The sequence below is a fragment of the Gadus macrocephalus genome, chromosome 22 (genome assembly GCF_031168955.1).
Source record: "Gadus macrocephalus chromosome 22, ASM3116895v1".
Classification (NCBI taxonomy): Eukaryota; Metazoa; Chordata; class Actinopteri; order Gadiformes; family Gadidae; genus Gadus; species Gadus macrocephalus.
The window spans coordinates 2,998,785-3,017,204 of NC_082403.1; the positions used below are offsets into that span (position 1 = coordinate 2,998,785).

The 18,420-nt window shown below is 51.0% G+C and overlaps 3 protein-coding genes and 1 long non-coding RNA gene across 4 annotated transcripts in view; 3 read left to right on the forward strand and 1 right to left on the reverse strand.

The window, feature by feature from the left end:
- The window catches only part of LOC132451522 (glycogen synthase kinase-3 beta-like), a 14,955-nt gene extending 13,176 nt beyond the window's left edge, over positions 1 to 1,779 (forward strand). Inside the window, exons 10-11 of the mRNA XM_060044060.1 lie at positions 1 to 989; positions 1,033 to 1,779. The exon at positions 1 to 989 is cut by the window's left edge and continues 819 nt beyond it. The gene's annotated coding sequence lies outside the window, so the exon portion shown is untranslated. The remainder of the gene's footprint in view (positions 990 to 1,032) is intronic.
- An 88-nt stretch (positions 1,780 to 1,867) lies between these two features.
- LOC132451501 (uncharacterized) lies at positions 1,868 to 3,543 on the forward strand. Its single transcript, XR_009524114.1, has 2 exons — positions 1,868 to 2,686; positions 2,733 to 3,543. It is a non-coding gene; the product is annotated as an uncharacterized LOC132451501 (long non-coding RNA).
- Positions 3,544 to 3,708: 165 nt separating this feature from the next.
- On the reverse strand, positions 3,709 to 9,212 carry zdhhc3b (zinc finger DHHC-type palmitoyltransferase 3b). The gene is given in 11 exon segments (XM_060044061.1): positions 3,709 to 4,012; positions 4,368 to 4,451; positions 4,453 to 4,482; positions 4,484 to 4,500; positions 4,856 to 4,937; positions 5,048 to 5,144; positions 5,849 to 5,888; positions 5,891 to 5,972; positions 6,685 to 6,891; positions 6,893 to 7,001; positions 9,082 to 9,212. Coding segments are annotated over 11 exon segments (1,038 nt in total). The 3' UTR covers positions 3,709 to 3,853.
- Positions 9,213 to 10,146: 934 nt separating this feature from the next.
- exosc7 (exosome component 7) lies at positions 10,147 to 16,628 on the forward strand. The gene is made up of 8 exons (XM_060043994.1): positions 10,147 to 10,286; positions 10,816 to 10,917; positions 11,615 to 11,709; positions 11,999 to 12,164; positions 12,812 to 12,882; positions 13,261 to 13,384; positions 14,994 to 15,149; positions 16,462 to 16,628. The coding sequence occupies exons 1-8, from the start codon at positions 10,230 to 10,232 to the stop codon at positions 16,564 to 16,566; spliced, it is 876 nt and encodes a 291-aa protein (XP_059899977.1). The 5' UTR covers positions 10,147 to 10,229; the 3' UTR covers positions 16,567 to 16,628.
- Positions 16,629 to 18,420: the final 1,792 nt, after the last annotated feature.

The following is an 18,420-nucleotide window of genomic DNA, read 5'->3' on the forward strand; positions in this document are numbered from 1 at the left end:
GTGTGTGTGTGTGTTTTTGTGTGTGTGCGTGTGTGTGTGTTTTTGTGTGTGCGTGTGTGTGTGTGTTATTTATGTTTTATTCCAAACTACGATGTAAGCTGCCAGTATTTTAGGACTCCCCGTTGGTGAATATGATTCTTTGACTTTGTTGTTTTATTTGACCCTGCCCTTCTGTCCGCTGCCTCTGAGCTCCACACGTGGGTCGTGGCCACCTCCCCCCGTGTCAGTCGATGCCTGGCCCAACGGCACGTGGGCAGTGGGAATAGCCAAGGGTTGTCCCCCCCCCCCCCCCTTTTCAGCCCCTTTCCCGGCGCGGGTGCGTTGGTTTCGTGTCCCGGGGCGGGCCGGGTTGATTGTTGTTGCACCCGGAGCCGTGCGGAGCTATGAAGCGGTGTGAACCCCGCCCGGCCGCCGTCGCCCCGGGGGGCGAACCCAATGCCCCTCTGCCTCCTGGAGTCCAGAAGCCATCTCCTCTCTCTCTCCTCCCTCCCTCCCTCCCTCCCTCCCTCATCGTTGCACATGTGTAAATAGGACCTGGTTTTTAATTTGTGCTCTTGTCGATACGTTGTTTATATTGTTTTATTTTATTTTATTTTTCCATGTTTTCATTGCGTCATGACTGAAGCGCGTTTTAGTTTTTTTTGTAAATACGTCCTGGGTTCCACGGTGTCCATGGCGACGCAGAATGTAAATAGAAGGTGAAACCGAGGGAGAGGAGACATTCCACCGTCTGCCTCCTCCCCCCCGCCCTCCGTGTCTGTTAGGATCTCTCTCTCTTCTCCGCCGCCCGGGCGGGCGTCTGTCTGTCCCTCGGGGCGGGTGTCTGTCTGTCCCTCGGGGCGGGTGTCTGTCTGTCCCTCGGGAGCGGGCGTCTGTCTGTCCCCCGGGGTGGGTGTCTGTCTGTCCCTCGGGGGTGGGTGTCTGTCTGTCCCTCGGGGGCGGGTGTCTGTCTGTCCCCCGGGGGCGGGTGTCTGTCTGTCCCTCGGGGCGTGCGTCTGTCTGCCGCCCGGGCGTCTGTCTGTCCCTCGGGAGCGGGCGTCTGTCTGTCCCTCGGGGCGGGTGTCTGTCTGCCGCCCGGGCGTCTGTCTGTCCTTCTCGGGGGGCACTGTGGGTCCTTCTGTTTTCTAGAAACAGGAAACGCGTCATTACCTCACATAAAACGTTATTTTATTCTGGAGAGCGGTTGGCGGCGATGGGTCGTCTTAAGCCTGGGTCTTAATGGTTCGGGGACTCTCGGGGGGGATAGGGGGTTTGGAGATAGGTCAAGGGTCAGAAGCCATGTGGGGTCATAGAGAGAGGGTGGGCGCTAGGCACTGTAGTGTACCCTGTTAGTAGCAGGCTGTACTCTAGGCACGTCGGGAACCCCCGGATGAAGTACTTCTTCTGTTCCCCGGGGGGGTGCGTCCCGGTGGTTTCCTCTCCGCCATCGCTGCTAGGGCCACCGTGCCCGGAGCGTGCACGTGTGAGTGCGCACGTGCGCGCACATGCTCGTGGCCCAGAGATTGTACTCTGGCCTGTGGTTTCAAACCGTATCCTCTAGAAACCCGACCCGTCTGTGCAGAGGACCTCTGTGAAGCCGCTGTCGGTCCTAGCCGACACTTTTTCAACACTTGATATTATTTAGTTGTTTTGACTCTGGGTCTCGTTCGTTGTGATGCTGTGTAGCTCCGGCCTGGCTCCGGGCCGACCGACGGGCGCAGGAGGAGAGAGAAACCACTGTTGTGTATGTCACTACTTTGTGTATGATATGGTGTCATTTAATAAAGTGATGAAACTGTGCTCGCTGCGTGTGTCGCCCGCTTCTTCGTCTCCTTTAGAGAGGGGTCTCCCCCCCCTGTTAGCCTCCAGCTGTGGTTAGTCACGGGAGAGCCCATCCAGATGTTGCCTCACACCCCCCCCCCCCCCCCCCCTGCTGCCGTCACAGTGGACCGTTCCTACTGGTAGGTGGATCCACCCTATCGCAACACTAGGATGGACTCTCCCACTTGTGATGTCACAACAATCGGTTAATAACAGCTGGTACGTTTCATAGGAGGGTTGTTCATACATTTTATTTCATTTGGGCCAAGGTTTAACAAAATAACACATTGATAAAATCGTCCAAGGATAAAAATAAGTGGCACCCGAAATTTACCTTTAAACAGAATTAACCGCTGGATTCACACTGAATCCGATACACGTAATACACATTTGGCAACACATTTAGATGAAGACGCATCATCCAAACTGAGGCTAGTCAGAGGAGCTGAAAATAGTGTCATGTCAAACTGTTTTTCGTTACCAGGTTTTCACCCATGTGCTTAGAGTTGAGAATATTATGGGATAGCATGATGTGCGTCTGATTGTCCATGATGACAGCTAACGATCTATGGTGTTATACCGAGGGTTGAGGTCAGGGTTCATCTGTTAATTAACCTCCGAGTGTGAAGAGTTAATGTGGGTCTGCTGGCTTAGAAATCCACATTAAAAATAACTATTAAACCATAGCAGAACAAACTGTCGTACGCCCACATCATTCTCATGTACCCCAACACTTTAAAAAGGCAGTTCATGATTCTTCAAGTAGCGAATTAAAAAACGCGTATGTTGATGTATCAAAAATAACCACCAGCTGTTGGACACATGGTGAGCACCTCAGGTACACCTCAGGTACACCTCGGGTACACCTCGGGTACACCTCCCCTTGGTGCCCCTGGTCCAGCCCTTGGTGACCCTGGTCCAGTCCTCGGTAGTCCTGGTCCCTTCAGTCCGGTACTCAGTTCAATCCCCACACAAACGCCTCCTTTTACGTTTGACACTTTAGCAGCTCGGCTGCCTTGCCCAAAGGTCCCGGCGGGGGTTTAAACCCCGCTCTGCGAGTGGAGGAGGAGGAGGCCGGGAGGAGAGCTCGTCCACCCAGGGACCTTCTGCACCAGAGGCGTCGATGTGTGGGAGCCCAGGCCGGTCAGATCAAGGTCCGCCTGCTTCATCCAAACAACTCACAGCTTTTTGTACTTGAAAACCAAACAGGAGGAGTGGACTATCTGATCACCTCGATAAGGGACAACGCTGCGTGAGATGCGGGGTTGGCAGTAGGGAGCGTCTCGGACCAAAGTCCACTGCAGACGCGGCGCGTGAGAAGGTGGAGCAGCCCGAACATGAGATAACCTCTCCGACACAGGTCCACACCGTCCAATCAGGTAATGGCAAGCCTTCCAGCCGAACGAATACAGCAACACCCAAAAAAACTGGTGGCAGCGTCAACGCCGCAATTGCCGGAAGCCTACGACCGTCGAGACTGTTTTGGGAAAAATTCTACGACGCCCACGGAAACCGGCGTTCTGGAACACCCACTGGAAGCTTCTTCAGTTGTTCAACATTCTAGAACGCCTCGGAGACACAATTCAGGCGCTGTTGGAAAAATGGTTTGTGTCGTCACAAGACATCCACAACTGCTGGGTTGGATCATTTGGAGAACGCTGAGTGTACTGCAAAGGTTATTTCTGCACAGAGTAAAAAATATATATAGATGAGCACGAAGTATTAAACAAGTATTAAACACAATCCAGATTTCCTCGAGACGTAATCTCTTAGGAAGGCCTTGAAAGACGATGAATAGAACGCACGAAAAGAGGAAGGAAAATCATAACGGGGTGGTTTAGGAAGGCAGTCCGTGTCTCTTTAAAGTTCCAGCCTTGGTCCAGATAACACTGGCATCCAATCCCTTCTCACACCACGAGTTCACACCCCCCCCCCCCCTCCCCTGAGCAAGCAGGTCCCACAGTCGGGGCGCGACCTAACCCCCTGCTGCGTGGGTGGACGGGGGGGGGGGGGACGACGACGACGACATTGACGTTCCTGGGGGTCCCGACTCCTAGACGATGTACTGGTAGGCGTCGGCCTTGCCGTGGTCGGGCGTGGCGAAGGGGCTGAGCCAGGAGATGGAGAAGGGGTGACCGAACACCACCTTCAGGCTCATCCAGCGCGACCGCTTGGCCCAGCGCCTTTCCTCCTTCTTCAGCTGCTCGATGCCCTGGGGGACGGAGAGGGAGAGAGAGAGAGGAGCCTTAACCCTCTGGGCTGGATACGCTCTGGTCTAGTTAGCTGGTTCAACAATAACTGGGTTAAACGGACTCCCGAGTCCCACACCTCTACGGCGGTTCACTGACCCTAACCCGTTCAGACGTAGACAACACATTTCTTGAAAGGATACGTCAAAGTATTTCCGAGATCGGCAGCGAGCTCGGGAGGTAGAGCGGGTTGACTGGTAAGCGGAGGTTGCTAGTTCGAACCCCGGCTCCACCCGCTCCCTGGGCGAGTGGCATCGAACTAGCGACCTTCGGGTTACCAGTTCAACCTGCTCCTCCAGGGGAGGAGGCGACGCTCACCGTCTCGTCGGAGCAGATGGAGTGCACCTGCGTGCCGAACATGACCGAGGTGAAGAGGAGGAAGAGGAGGCCTTCGAAGCAGAGGAAGGATGAGGAAGATGACCGTCGCCGGGGGTCGAGAAGTTACTGCATTCTAAAGAGGGAGGAGTCACAGAGTGTCACATGGTGGTGTTAGGAGACTTTTTATAGGTTTTGGTGATTGATGCGAGGATGCTACTGCTTGGTAGATGGAGCTCACCAGCTAACCTACTAACTGTTGACCCAGTATTGACAGACTGTGTTGTTTCTCTCTTGTACCTCCAGTCTGACCCTAGATGGACAGACCTGGCTCTCTTCACCTGATGTCCTATGACCTTATAAGGCCACACTAAACCTTGCTCTCTTCACTTGTGGTTTATGACTTGATATGGACACACTCCTTTGTATCTTCATATCATTGTAGCGTTGTAGTGTTTTAGTAGAAGTCAAGTGAGACGACGACGACGTACTTGTCCAGTCGGACTCGTAGCACAGGAGGAAGTGGAACGCCACCAGGAGGAGGGCGTGGAGCGAGATGAGGGCGATGTACATCTGAAAGGAGGAGAGGTCAGACATCAGCATATTCTGGGATGGCCCCGTGGCTGGAGGTCAGTGTTACCTGTTGCCAGGCAACGTTTGTGTGTGTGTGTGTGCAGACTCACTGTGAAGAGCACAAAGTACTTCTGGTTGTTCTCGCCGACACAGTTGTTGACCCAGGGGCAGTGGTGGTCCATCTTCTTAATGCAGCGCTTGCACACACTGTGGACGGACGGACGGACGGACGGACGGACACACGGACGGACACACACACACACACACACACACACACACACACACACACACACACACACACACACACACACACACACACACACACACACACACACACACACACACACACACACACACACACACACACACACGTTTAGAGAATGCTCGCTCCTATAGGACTACAGGTGACATGCCCTTATTGAACTCGTGTTGCTGCTCTCTCCAGGCCCGGGGAGAGTTCTAGAGCTCCAGGGATCTCCTCATTACCAACCAGGAGGTCCAGAGGGAGGGGGGGAACATACGCCCTGTTACCTCTAAACACACAGGGGGGAGGGGAGGAGGGGACTATGGGAATGGAGCAAGAGAGGACGTGAGGGGAGATGGGGGGAGACTTTTGGAAAGGAGGAGAGAGAACAGAGAAGAGGATGGGAGAGAGGAGAGGAGGAGAGTTTAGGAAAGATGAGGAGTTAAGGGGAGGAGGGAGAGAAGAGGACTAATGGAATGCAGGGGGAGAGAATCGAGAAGGTAGGGGTGCAAGGGAGAGAGGAGGGGAGTTGAGGGAAAGGGGGAGAGAGGGAGAGACACCACCCGACGACAGCCCAGCGTCTCCTCATAGTCTATTGGTCACTCAACAGCTAAGGTGCCCTCCCCCCAGCCCAGCATCAGCCAATCGGGAGCCCCGATGCCCTCACCTGCAGTGGTGGGCGCGGTCGGGCTTGATGCTGCAGCACTTGGGCACTTGTAGACCACCTGGCCCGGCTTCAGCTGCAGGCTCTCTATGAACTCCTTGGTGGCATTCCCCTTAGGCACCGCCCCCTGGAGAGAGAGGGGAGAGAGACATAGACACTCAGAGGCTTTTCCCAGAGAGAGAGAGAGAGAGAGAGAGAGAGAGAGAGAGAGAGAGAGAGAGAGAGAGAGAGAGAGAGAGAGAGAGAGAGAGAGAGAGAGAGAGAGAGAGAGAGAGAGAGAGAGAGAGAGAGAGAGACGAGAGAAGAGAGAGAGAGAGAGGGAGAGAGAGAGAGAGAGAGAGAGACTCAAGAGGCTTTTTCATGAGGGTGGGTGAGTGAGCGAGTGAGAGAGACTTACTAATCATTAAAGGGGTAATATCACGCCACCAGATGTGAGTGTGATCAGCCATTTCAAGCTGTTTGAAAATCGGACACAACCACGCCCACCGAAACACAGCACGACTTGTAATGGGTAATCCCACTCACACCAGGTGGCATGATATCACCCCTTTGATAGTTAGTAATAGCTGGTTACCCGGTTAGCTTAATGTCGGTTCATCGCTGCACCCCTTCAACACCACAGCCAGACTAGTTGCTTCACTGCTAGCCACCTGGGTTGAGTTACTGCTTACATTGCTAGCTGTAACCCGGTGAGATTCTATTGGTTAGGGCGCGGATAAGAGTTAAGCTACTAACCAGCCGGTATAAGTGAGGCCGTATTCAGTGACCGTGACAGTACAGGCACGGGGCACCATGACCACGAGCGCTCTCTACGGGTAAAAGGGTGCGAGGTCACCCACCGGGTCGGTGCACATGGCGCGCGCGTGCGAGGCCAGCGCCAGCACGGCCAGGCCGTTGAAGAGGGCGCCGTTCACCAGGCTGTAGAGGAGGTTCCGGGCGGGCAGCAGCATGACGAAGGCCACCACGAACTGGGCGTACAGCACCAGCGTCCAGGTGATCACGCCGCAGGTGATGCCGCAGCCGTCCCGGATGAACCACATCCCGCCAGGAGCCGGCCCGGGGCGGGGGCGGGGCACAGTGCTCCGGGCGGAGGTAGCCCGCGCGGTAGTCGATGTCCCGCGTGCGGTGGGGAGGAGGAGGAGGAGGCGGAGGAGTTCTTCATCGAGATCTAGACCTGGGGAGGCCACGCCACATACTGACGGGGGGGAGAGGAAGGAGAGAGGTGAGGGAGGGAGAGATGGAGGGGGAGGTGAGAGATGGTGGGGGAGGAGAGGGGAGAGATGGTGGGGGAGGAGGGGAAGGAGAGATGGTGAGGAGGGAGAGATGGAGGAGGGAGGGAGAGAGGAGTGATGGTGAGGAGGGAGAGATGGAAGGGGAGGAGGGAGGGAGAGATGGTGAGGAGAAACAGAGGGGGAGAGGAGTGATGGTGAGGAGGGAGAGATGGTGAGGGAGAAACAGAGGGGGAGAGGAGAGGGTGCGTATGGAGGTTGAGGTGGGCAGAGGAGAGAGGGAGGAAGATGGCGGGGGAGAGGAGGAAGATATGTTAAGTAAGTGAGGAGGGAGAGATGGTGGGGGAGACGTGAGAGAGGAGAGGTGAGGTGAAGAAAAGGAGGAGGGTGAGAGAGAGCAAGTGGGAGAGAAAGAGAGACATTGACCTGAAGGTTAATTATTTGGTTTATTTTAAAAAGACTGAATGTCTGACAACACAGGGTGTTGTACAGCAGTTGTGAACATTTCAAAATAAACAAGATGAAGTGAACGCTAGGTATACGTATTATAACTCGGTCCACCCTGGTGTCACGTAGTGACGAATTATAATTGGGACAACGGTTGCCGAGGCGATGATGGTGAATCATATGAGGGCAGGGCTTCGCCCCTCCTTCAGGTGATACCCTGAGTGGCAGAACGCTTTTCTCGACTACAAATGACCCGGCATTTAAATAATACACCCACCCTCCATCTGTTAAGGGGGCTGTGATGATGGGACATTTGGCAGTTAATGGCTCTAAAAACGGCAGAGAGGGCGGGGTTCGACCCGTGAAACATGCGGTACACCTGAGGGTTTGAAACGGGTCCCGCGGACCCACGCAGCACACGGGGAGAGGAGGTGGAATATGTGGGCAGATTCGGCATTAATTCTTCGTCTTGGTGGCAAACTGGACTTTTTCAGGCCAACTTATGGTTTACTTATTTCAGTAAAACAAGACCTTTTAACAACTATTCTCACTGTTTTAACCCTTACCACTTACGTATTACACACAAGGAAGTGCGTTGTATTTACTTGTTTGTGGTGGACTGTGTCCGGTTAGAGGGAGTGTAGGAGGACTCAGGAAAAACATGACACTGCATAGTGGGGAGGAAGACTAATGCCGCTTTTCCACTGCATGGTACCAGCTCGACACGACTCGACAGACCTCGACTCAGCTCGCATTTTTTGCGTTTCCACCGCGGGTACCATGGTATCTGGTACCTGAAGTGGCTGCTTTTTCTAGTACCTACTCGCTCTAGGTACCAAGCGAGCTGAGCCGATGCTAAAAGGTGACGTCGGCAGACGGCCGGCGACTGATTGGCCAGAGAGTGTGACGAAGTGACGAAGTCACGAGAGCGACATGGCAACCATGCTGGTAACATCCATAGCAGCGCCGCAGCCAACATGTTCCACTTCTCCAACTTCTTCAACATGCCGGCTAATAATAGTAATGTGATCGATGTCCTCCATTGTTGTTATGTGGGTTCTGTCCATGTGTGGGTTGCGTATGTGTTGTTTGCGTCGCGTACACAAATACGTCACGGCCCTTTCGCGCAGCCGACCCCGCCCACGTCCAGGAGGTACTATTTGCGGTGGAAAAGCACCCGTGTTGCTACCGTGTCGAGTCGTGTCGTGTCGAGTCGTGTCGAGTCGAGCTACATGTGCGGTGGAAAAGCGGCATAACAGTTCACATTTTATAATATTCATAAACAACATTGCTCTCTGATCGACATCGAGGAAACCGGTGGTGGTTACGACATATTCAGGGGAAGGGTTGAAGGAAGCTTTCGCTGAGCATTAGGGAAAACTGGTCTTTCAGGAGCGAGCATGATTCACACACATTAACCTGAATGGAGACCGAATCTAACCCCTTCTACAAATATTCCCTGTGCGTCCAAGGTGTTGATCTTGCAGGGTCAAACGGGCTGCATGTTTCCACATACAGTCTGTTTGAGAAATAGAAGGCATTGTTATGAGCCTGACAGACCTGATAGCAGTTGCCAAGGACAGTGTGGGGGGCCAGATCACTGACAAAACCAAGAGGGCAGACAGGAAACAAAAGTCCTTCCTTCCTCGAGCGACGTGTTGTTGGGTCGAGTCCCCGTCCACACCAGTCATACAGCGCCACGTTAGTTATCAGAGTATTGCAAATCTCAGAAACTTACCTCAAACTCCTCGGTATGTCGAAGAAACTTTGCAAGCAATCCTTAATCAGTCAGTGGGCTCGAAGCCACCAAACGGTGTGTGTGTGTGTGGACCTGCGTTCAGCTCGAGTCCCTCCTGTGTGTGTTTGTGCACACCCCTTCTAACCTATCGAGTCCCGCCCCGCTGGGCCACGACATGGAATGGTTTCAAGCCCGGGTTTCGACGCTATGCTGTTTCATTCATATGGAAATCTCGGTAGTATGTCGACGGGGATGTGAACTCATTCCCTAACCCGGATCCCCCTGCTGGTGACGACAGCCCGGGTAGCGAACCAGGAAGTACCCGACGCTTCGTGTCTCCCTCTCTGCGTCGAGTTGTGCGCCGTAACCGGCCGGTCCGCTAAGATCCGATCTGGAGTCAATCGATTCACTCCCCGAACCGCAGCCTTCGTGTTTAGAGGGGCAGGGATCTGATCGGGGTCCGTGGCGGTGGGCACTGGCCCGCCTTACCCTGCGATGTGGAATCAAACGGGTGTAGTTTCATCAGGGGTCGGAAGCTTCAGTTTAACATGCAATTATAGGGTTGTGCAAAAAGTATATTAATACACACAAACACGCAAACCACACCACTCCTTTCCAGGCCTGGTGAAATATGACCTTTAAAATAAACTGCTACATCATAAAGCTACTATCATCAAATAAATGGTTTTTTTTTAATTTGGATGTAGACACATATGTAGACACCATATCCTATACGGTAAACCATAAACAATCATAAAATAGTTAAAATAAATTGATATTTGATATTTTAAAGATGACTCATTAGTTGCCCATCCAAACTGTTGTATTTCTATACAACCAGTGAATTATATATAACATATTTAAATTGCTTGTGAAACTTGAGCGGACGGAGCTGGAGCTGCGGCTCTGCGCTGTGACGTCACCCGTGCGCGACAGCCCCACATGCCGAGTCTGCCAACCCGCGGTAAACATGGCCACCGTTCAGCTGAGTGAGGCTGAGAAGGTGTACGTCCTGCATGGCATCAGGGTGCGTATGGTTAAAGCTTTGTTTGTTTCAACGAATTGTTGTGTTCCAAGCCCGGGTAAGATCTGTGGTCCGGGGTCTCGGTCTACGGTCTGTTATGGATCAGAACTAACATCAGCAGGGTGGTGTGTGTGTTGAGACCTCTTAGTGGCAGGCAGACCCCTCCATGGACTGGCCTGTGCATGAACAAACTAGTTATTTGATTGTATTTAATGATGATAAACGTACTGATACTTCTCCTTTTGACAGTTTGGGTCTCCTCTTTACACCGACATGCCTTGTAACGTTGGTCATGGTGGGGCAACTTTCTGTCAAAAGGTCTGAAGCCTTCTGTGTGTTGTTAAGTGATGAACATTTACATTCAGGGCATTTAGCAGACGCTTTTATCCAAAACCACTTATAATTGTCAGAAGAAAGAGAAACAACAATATATCTCTAACTAGCTCTTCTGTCCAGAGGTCTGAGGCCTCAGTGTGTTGTGAAGTTCAACACCTCACAGACGGCTGATGTCTCTGGTTTCTGTTTCCCCCAGGATGACCTCCGGGTGGACGGCCGGAGCTGTGAGGACTACAGACACATGGAGATAGAGACGGACGTGGTGTCCAACACGGACGGCTCGGCCAAAGTCACATTGGTATGGCATTAAACATTCATCATTCATTTATATGATTGTTTTCTTTAAGTTTATGTTATGATTGTGCGGTTGCTTTACTTACTTTATTTTAGTATTTATTATTGTGATCTATTGATGCTGCTACTTTATTTTTTACTTATCATTTTTTTAATATACTTGTATTGTTGCTATTTTGTTGCTGTTGAGGAACCAAGCCTAAGAATGTTATAAGTTGTGTGACAATAAGATGCAATAAACGTGCATCTGATTCTGATAATAAATAATAATAATAGATTCAATTATATAGCGCTTGATGTCATCCTATATTTAATAGATGTCGTGGGATCATTTAGCTACTATTATCATGTGATTATTTGTGCCTTTAAGGCCACATACAGTAGTATTAATAAAATAATACATTCAATTAGTTGTAGCGCTTTATGTGATTCTTGTCTGTAAGTTTATCATTTGATTGTGCGGCAGGTTGCAGAGGGTATGTTTGTCATTCTATATTTATATTGTGTGGGATCATTGAGTTATGTGCGATTATTTTGACCTTTTTATTGCCACATACAGTATTATGTATGGTATCTATTAGTAGTTTAAATCATTTATTAGCGCTTTTCAATATACTCAAAGGCGCTTTGGATGCAATACAAGAGTATAAACAATGAACTTGAATGGTATAAAACATGAATCCACGCGGTCTGCTGTCCAGGGTCACACTGCGGTGCTGGTGGGGATCAAGGCGGAGATGGGGAAGCCCCGACCCGCGCAGCCGGCAGAGGGATACATGGAGTTCTTTGTTGATTGGTGAGCAAAGAAACCGCTGAACGTTTTAATCTGAATAATGGGTTTATTCTCTTCAGGTTTAGGAATGTAAAAGCCCAACCAAGTTATTGCTATCCAAGCCAGCGTGTTTTTTTTGCTAAGCCTGCTCGTTGACACTCACTTCTACGGAATATCACCGGCTTGTCCTGACGCCATAACGACCACCAGGTGGCGGTATCGGACTAACGTTTTAAATAAACTACATCTACTCGCCACTTCCGTCACCCTGGCGTCTCCTAACAACACACCATCGACCCCCTCTCGTCCTCAGCTCGGCGAACGCCACCCCGGAGTTCGAAGGTCGCGGGGGGGAGGAGCTAGGCATGGAGCTCACCAACACGCTGTACCGGGTGTTCAACAACAAGCGCAGCGTGGACCTGGCCAGCCTGTGCATCAGCCCGGGGGAGCACTGCTGGCTGCTCTACGTCGACGTGCTGGTGGGTTACCCGGACGACGCCGACCGTGTGTTGTTGTTCACCGCTGGTCTCCTACCGGGGGCGGAGCTCCGGTCTGGGCGCTTATGGTTGCTTTAGTGTGTATGTAACAGTATGGTGTGGTTGCTATGGTGGTTTTTGGTTGCTACGGTGTGTATGTTACATTGTGATCTGGTTGCTATGGTATCTAAGGGTTGCTATGGTGTTTATGCTACAGTGTGGTCTGGTTGCTATGGTATCTAAGGGTTGCTATGGTGTGTATGCTACAGTGTGGTCTGGTTGCTATGGTATCTAAGGGTTGCTATGGTGTGTATGCTACAGTGTGGTCTGGTTGCTATGGTATCTAAGGGTTGCTATGGTGTGTATGCTACAGTGTGGTCTGGTTGCTATGGTATCTAAGGGTTGCTATGGTGTGTATGCTACAGTGTGGTCTGGTTGCTATGGTATCTAAGGGTTGCTTTGGTGTGTATGCTACAATGTGGTCTGGTTGCTATGGTGTGTATGTCGCAGTACGCTCTGGTTGCTATGGTTTCTTAGGGTTATTATGGTGTGTGTGCTACAGTATGGTGTGTTATGATTACGATGGTGTGTTATGGTCGCCATGGAGTGGTGTGGTTGCCATAGTGACAGTGTTGTTTCTCCGTCCACAGCTCCTCCAGTGCGATGGAAACCTCTACGACGGCATCTCCATAGCGATAAAGGCTGCGCTGTTCAACACAAAGTGAGTACACCGCTGGAGTTCCACTGGCGTTACTGGTGGGAGGTCACTGGAACCGTCAGGACCACCGCAGACAGGCGCTTCTGATGGACAGGCCCTCTGGTGGACCTCCAGAAGTTCATTCCGTTGAACCTCAACCATCAAGCCAGGATGCACGTCCCGTTGCAATCATATCCACTTCATAAATAAATAAGGAATTTCATTTCAAACAATTTACATGAAAGGTTTTTCTGGACTGAATTTCTACGCTGGGACTAACCAAGCGTAGCTCAGAAATTAAATGAGCTGGCTTGTGTTTGATAAAAACATGTTTATTGTAGAGTATCAACGACTACTACATCACCGCTAACCTCGATTGTATCCTGTCCCGTGATTGGTCAGGATCCCCAAAGTGCTGATCTCGGAGGGGGAGGACGGGGGGACGGAGATCGAGCTGTCGGACGACCCGTACGACTGTGTGAGGCTCAGCGTGGACAACGTGCCCTGCATCGTCACGCTGTGCAAGGTCGGACTCACTGCAACACAGTACTGCACGTCACTGTAGTACTACAACACAGTACTGCACGTCACTAATACTGTAGTACTGCAACACAGTACTGCACATCACTAATACTGTAGTACTACAACACAGTACTGCATATCACTGTAATACTACAACACAGTACTGCATATCACTAATACTGTAGTACTACAACACAGTACTGCATATCACTGTAATACTACAACACAGTACTGCACATCACTAATACTGTAGTACTACAACACAGTACTGCATATCACTGTAATACTGTAGCACTACAACACAGTACTGCACATCACTAATACTGTAGTACTACAACACAGTACTGCGTATCACTGTAATACTGTAGCACTACAACACAGTACTGCACATCACTAATACTGTAGTACTACAACACAGTACTGCACATCACTAATACTGTAGTACTACAACACAGTACTGCATATCACTGTAATACTGTAGCACTACAACACAGTACTACGTATCACTGTAATACTACAACACAGTACTGCACATCACTGTAATACTGTAGTACTACAACACAGTACTGCATATCACTGTAATACTGTAGTACTGCAACACAGTACTGCATATCACTGTAATACTGTAGTACTGCAACACAGTACTGCATATCACTAATACTGTAGTACTACAACACAGTACTGCATATCACTGTAATACTGTAGCACTACAACACAGTACTACGTATCACTGTAATACTACAACACAGTACTGCATATCATTGTAATACTGTAGTACTACAACACAGTACTGCATATCACTGTAATACTGTAGTACTGCAACACAGTACTGCATATCACTGTAATACTGTAGCACTACAACACAGTACTGCGCATCACTAATACTGTAGTACTACAACACAGTACTGCACATCACTAATACTGTAGTACTACAACACAGTACTGCATATCACTAATACTGTAGTACTGCAACACAGTACTGCGTATCACTGTAATACTGTAGTACTACAACACAGTACTGCGTATCACTGTAATACTGTAGTACTACAACACAGTACTGCGTATCACTGTAATACTGTAGTACTACAACACAGTACTGCATATCACTGTAATACTGTAGTACTACAACACAGTACTGCATATCACTGTAATACTGTAGTACTACAACACAGTACTGCATATCACTGTAATACTGTAGCACTACAACACAGTACTGCATATCACTGTAGCACTACAACACAGTACTGCGTATCACTAATACTGTAGTACTGCAACATAGTACTGCGTATCACTAATACTGTAGTACTGCAACACAGTACTGCATATCACTAATACTGTAGTACTACAACACAGTACTGCGTATCACTGTAATACTGTAGTACTACAACACAGTACTGCATATAGACCCCTTCACTGTAATACTGTATTATATGTACTGTATACTGTTATACAGAACTATAGACCCCTACACTGGAATAATACTGTAGTACTAAAAGGTCAACTGTGTGTGTGTGTGTGTGTGTGTGTGTGTGTGTGTGTGTGTGTGTGTGTGTGTGTGTGTGTGTGTGTGTGTGTGTGTGTGTGTGTGTGTGTGTGTGTGTGTGTGTGTGTAGGTGGGCCCCAGGCACGTGGTGGACGCCACGCTGCAGGAGAAGGCGTGCTCGGTGGCCAGCCTCATCATGGCGGTCACGCCCGCGGGCACGTGCACGTGCATGAGGAAGGTGGGCGGGGGCAGCCTGGACCCCGAGAGCATCTTCGAGATGACCGAGGTGAGAGGTCACGACCCCGGGGCGCCACCCTTCCCAGTGTGTCCCTCTTCCTCCTCTCCTTCCTCTTCCTCTCTCCTCCTCGTCCTCTCTCCTTCCTCCTCCTCTTGCTCTCTCCTTCCTCCTCTTGCTCTCTCCTTCCTCCTCTTGCTCTCTCCTTCCTCCTCCTTTTCTTGCTCTCTCCTTCCTCTTCTTCCTCCTCCTCCTCTTGCTCTCTCCTTCCTCTTCTTCCTCCTCCTCTTCCTTTCTCCTTCCTCCTCCTGGTCCTCTCTCCTTCCTCCTCCTCCCCTTGCTCTCTCCTTTCTCCTCTTCCTCTCGCCTTCCTCTTCCTCTCCTTCCTCTCTCCTTCCTCCTCCTCTTCCTCTCTCCTTCATCCTCCTCCTCTCCAGATGTGTAGATATTGGACCACCAGGTGTGACGTTAAATTGGTCCTCACAAGGCCTGAGAACCTAGCCGCTTGTGATGTCACAAGGGGCCTCAGATGGATCTTAAGAGGGCCTGTGACATCACAAATGGGAGTAGCACTTCCGTACGGGTGGCCACGGCCAGTGGCCACAAGCGTAAAGATATCTTCTGTCAAAGTTTTTTTTTAACGACCGATCAACCTCAACACCTGATGGTTAAAACAAAATACTCAATAAAACTCAGGAAGAGGAGGAATTCTGATTAGATTTAGTGAGGACATGTTTCGGAGGCCAGTTGGCTGACGTGTGTGTGTGTGTGTGTGTGTGTGTGTGTGTCTCTCTGTTGTGTGTGCCTGTTTGTGTGTGTGTGTCTCTCTGTTGTGTGTGCCTGTTTGTGTGTGTGTGTGTGTCTCTGTTGTGTGTGCCTGTGTGTGTGCCTCTCTGTTGTGTGTGCCTGTTTGTGTGTGTGTGTCTCTCTGTTGTGCGTGCGCCTGTGTCTCTGTTGTGCGTGCTTGTGTGTGTGTGTGTGTGTCTCTGTTGTGTGTGTGTGTGTGTGTCTCCCTGTGTGTGTGTGTGTGTCTCTGTTGTGTGTGTGTGTGTGTGTCTCCCTGTGTGTGTGTGTGTGTGTGTGTGTGTGTGTGTGAATCTCTGTTGTGTGTGCCTGTTTGTGTGTGTGTGTCTCTGTTGTGCGTGCGCCTCTGTGTCTCTGTTGTGCGTGCGCCTGTGTGTCTCTGTTGTGCGTGTCTCTGTTGTGTGTGTGTGTGTCTCTGTTGTGCGTTGCTGTGTGTGTGTGTGTGTGTGTGTGTGTGTGTCTCTGTTGTGCGTGCGCCTCTGTGTCTCTGTTGTGAGTGCGCCTGTGTGTCTCTGTTGTGCGTGTCTCTGTTGTGTGTGTGTCTCTGTGTCCCCCCCAGGCCGGTAAGCGCGTGGGCCGGGCCCTCCACGGCCCCCTGAAGGCGCTGCTGAGCCAGGAGGAGGCCCTGGGCCAGAAGAGGCAGAAGGTGGGCTTCCTGGCCTGAGCCCCCCACGGGTGTAAATATGAAGTCTGTCTTTTGTAATAAAACCTTGTTTCTCTACAGCCTGTGGGTGTCGGTTTCTTACTACAGTTCTCCCCTCGACGCAATCTCGTTTAAAGATCCCCTGTCATGCTTCTTTCAGGCAACAATAATCGCATTTCGGGGTACTACTGGAGTCGGGTTACATGCCTGCATGTTCATAATACCCCTTATTGTTCTCACACGGTTAAGTTCTGCAAAACCAATTTCAGCGTCTTTCAAAAAAACGTTCTGTTTGGTATCATGTTGCTTTAAAGCATAATAGTTTACCCCTTTAATGAATCAGCCACGTTTTACTGAGGCCGGGACGAAGTTAGAAGCAGAAATTGGATCGGATGATGAAAATTGGATATATATTCATACACGTATTTCTCCCTTGGTATAAAATAGGAGTAATACCAACTTAAGTAAACACACGTTTCTTCAACTCTGTGGTGGATCTGAAAGAGAGCGCTGTGTTATTCTCAGCTCGTACCAGAGGGTGGTGTTCACCATCCCTCCAGCAGGTGCTCTGTCTGCTCACTGCGGCCGTTTCCACGACACGTCACACTTTCCCTTCCCTCTCCTCTTCATCCCTCCCCTCCTCTTCCCTTCCTTCCCCTCCCCTCCTCTTCCCTTCATTCTCTTCCTTTCCCTCCCCTCCTCTTCACTTCCCTTCCCTCCCCTCCTCTCCTCTTCCCTCACCTCCTCTTCCCTTCCTTCCCCTCACCTCCTCTTCCCTTCCTTCCCCTCCCTTCCTTCCCCTCCCCTCCTCTTCCCTTCCTTCCCCTCCCCTCCTCTTCCTTCATTCTCTTCCTTTCCCTCCCCTCCTCTTCACTTCCCTTCCCTCCCCTCCTCTCCTCTTCCCTCACCTCCTCTTCCCTTCCTTCCCCTCACCTCCTCTTCCCTTCATTCTCTTCCTTTCCCTCCCCTCCTCTTCACTTCCCTTCCCTCCCCTCCTCTCCTCTTCCCTCACCTCCTCTTCCTTCCTTCCCCTCACCTCCTCTTCCCTTCCTTCCCCTCCCTTCCTTCCCCTCCCTCCTCTTCCCTTCCTTCCCCTCCCCTCCTCTTCCCTTCATTCTCTTCCTTTCCCTCCCCTCCTCTTCACTTCCCTTCCCTCCCCTCCTCTCCTCTTCCCTCACCTCCTCTTCCCTTCCTTCCCCTCACCTCCTCTTCCCTTCCTTCCCCTCCCTTCCTTCCCCTCCCCTCCTCTTCCCTTCCTTCCCCTCCCCTCCTCTTCCCTTCATTCTCTTCCTTTCCCTCCCCTCCTCTTCACTTCCCTTCCCTCCCCTCCTCTCCTCTTCCCTCACCTCCTCTTCCCTTCCTTCCCCTCACCTCCTCTTCCCTTCCTTCCCCTCCCCCTCCTCTTCCCTTCCTTCCCCTCCCCTCCTCTTCCCTTCCCTCCTCTTCCCTTCCTTCCCCTCCCCTCTTCTTCCCTTCCCTTCCATGCTCTTCCCTTCCCTCCACATCCGACTCGTCTCCCTAGCGACAGACCTTGTCTTCCTCAGAGCTGCCGGGGTCACATCCAAGCCGCCCGGTCGCCACATGGCCGCGGTACACCGTCGGGATCCAGATGTGACTGGATCAGGGGTCTCTCTCTCTCTCTCTCTCTCTCTCTCTCTCTCTCTCTCTCTCTCTCTCTCTCTCTCTCTCTCTCTCTCTCTCTCTCTCTCTCTCTCTCTCTCTCTCTCTCTCTCTCTCTCTCTCTCTCTCTCTCTCTCTCTCTCTCCCCCCCCAAACAAACCCAACAGTTTCTCATACTAAAGTTAAGAAAACACATTCAGGGCGTTTAGACGCTTTTATCCAAAGCGACTTAAGTCCATTTGTCAGAAGAAAGAG

Excerpts from the sequence above, each read along its gene's own strand:
- exosc7 (XM_060043994.1), top strand. The coding sequence starts at position 10,230 with ATGGCCACCGTTCAGCTGAGTGAGGCTGAGAAGGTGTACGTCCTGCAT. Across the intron at positions 10,918-11,614 it reads GCTCGGCCAAAGTCACATTG|GGTCACACTGCGGTGCTGGT; the intron begins GTATGGCATTAA and ends TCTGCTGTCCAG. Across the intron at positions 15,150-16,461 it reads GCATCTTCGAGATGACCGAG|GCCGGTAAGCGCGTGGGCCG; the intron begins GTGAGAGGTCAC and ends TGTCCCCCCCAG.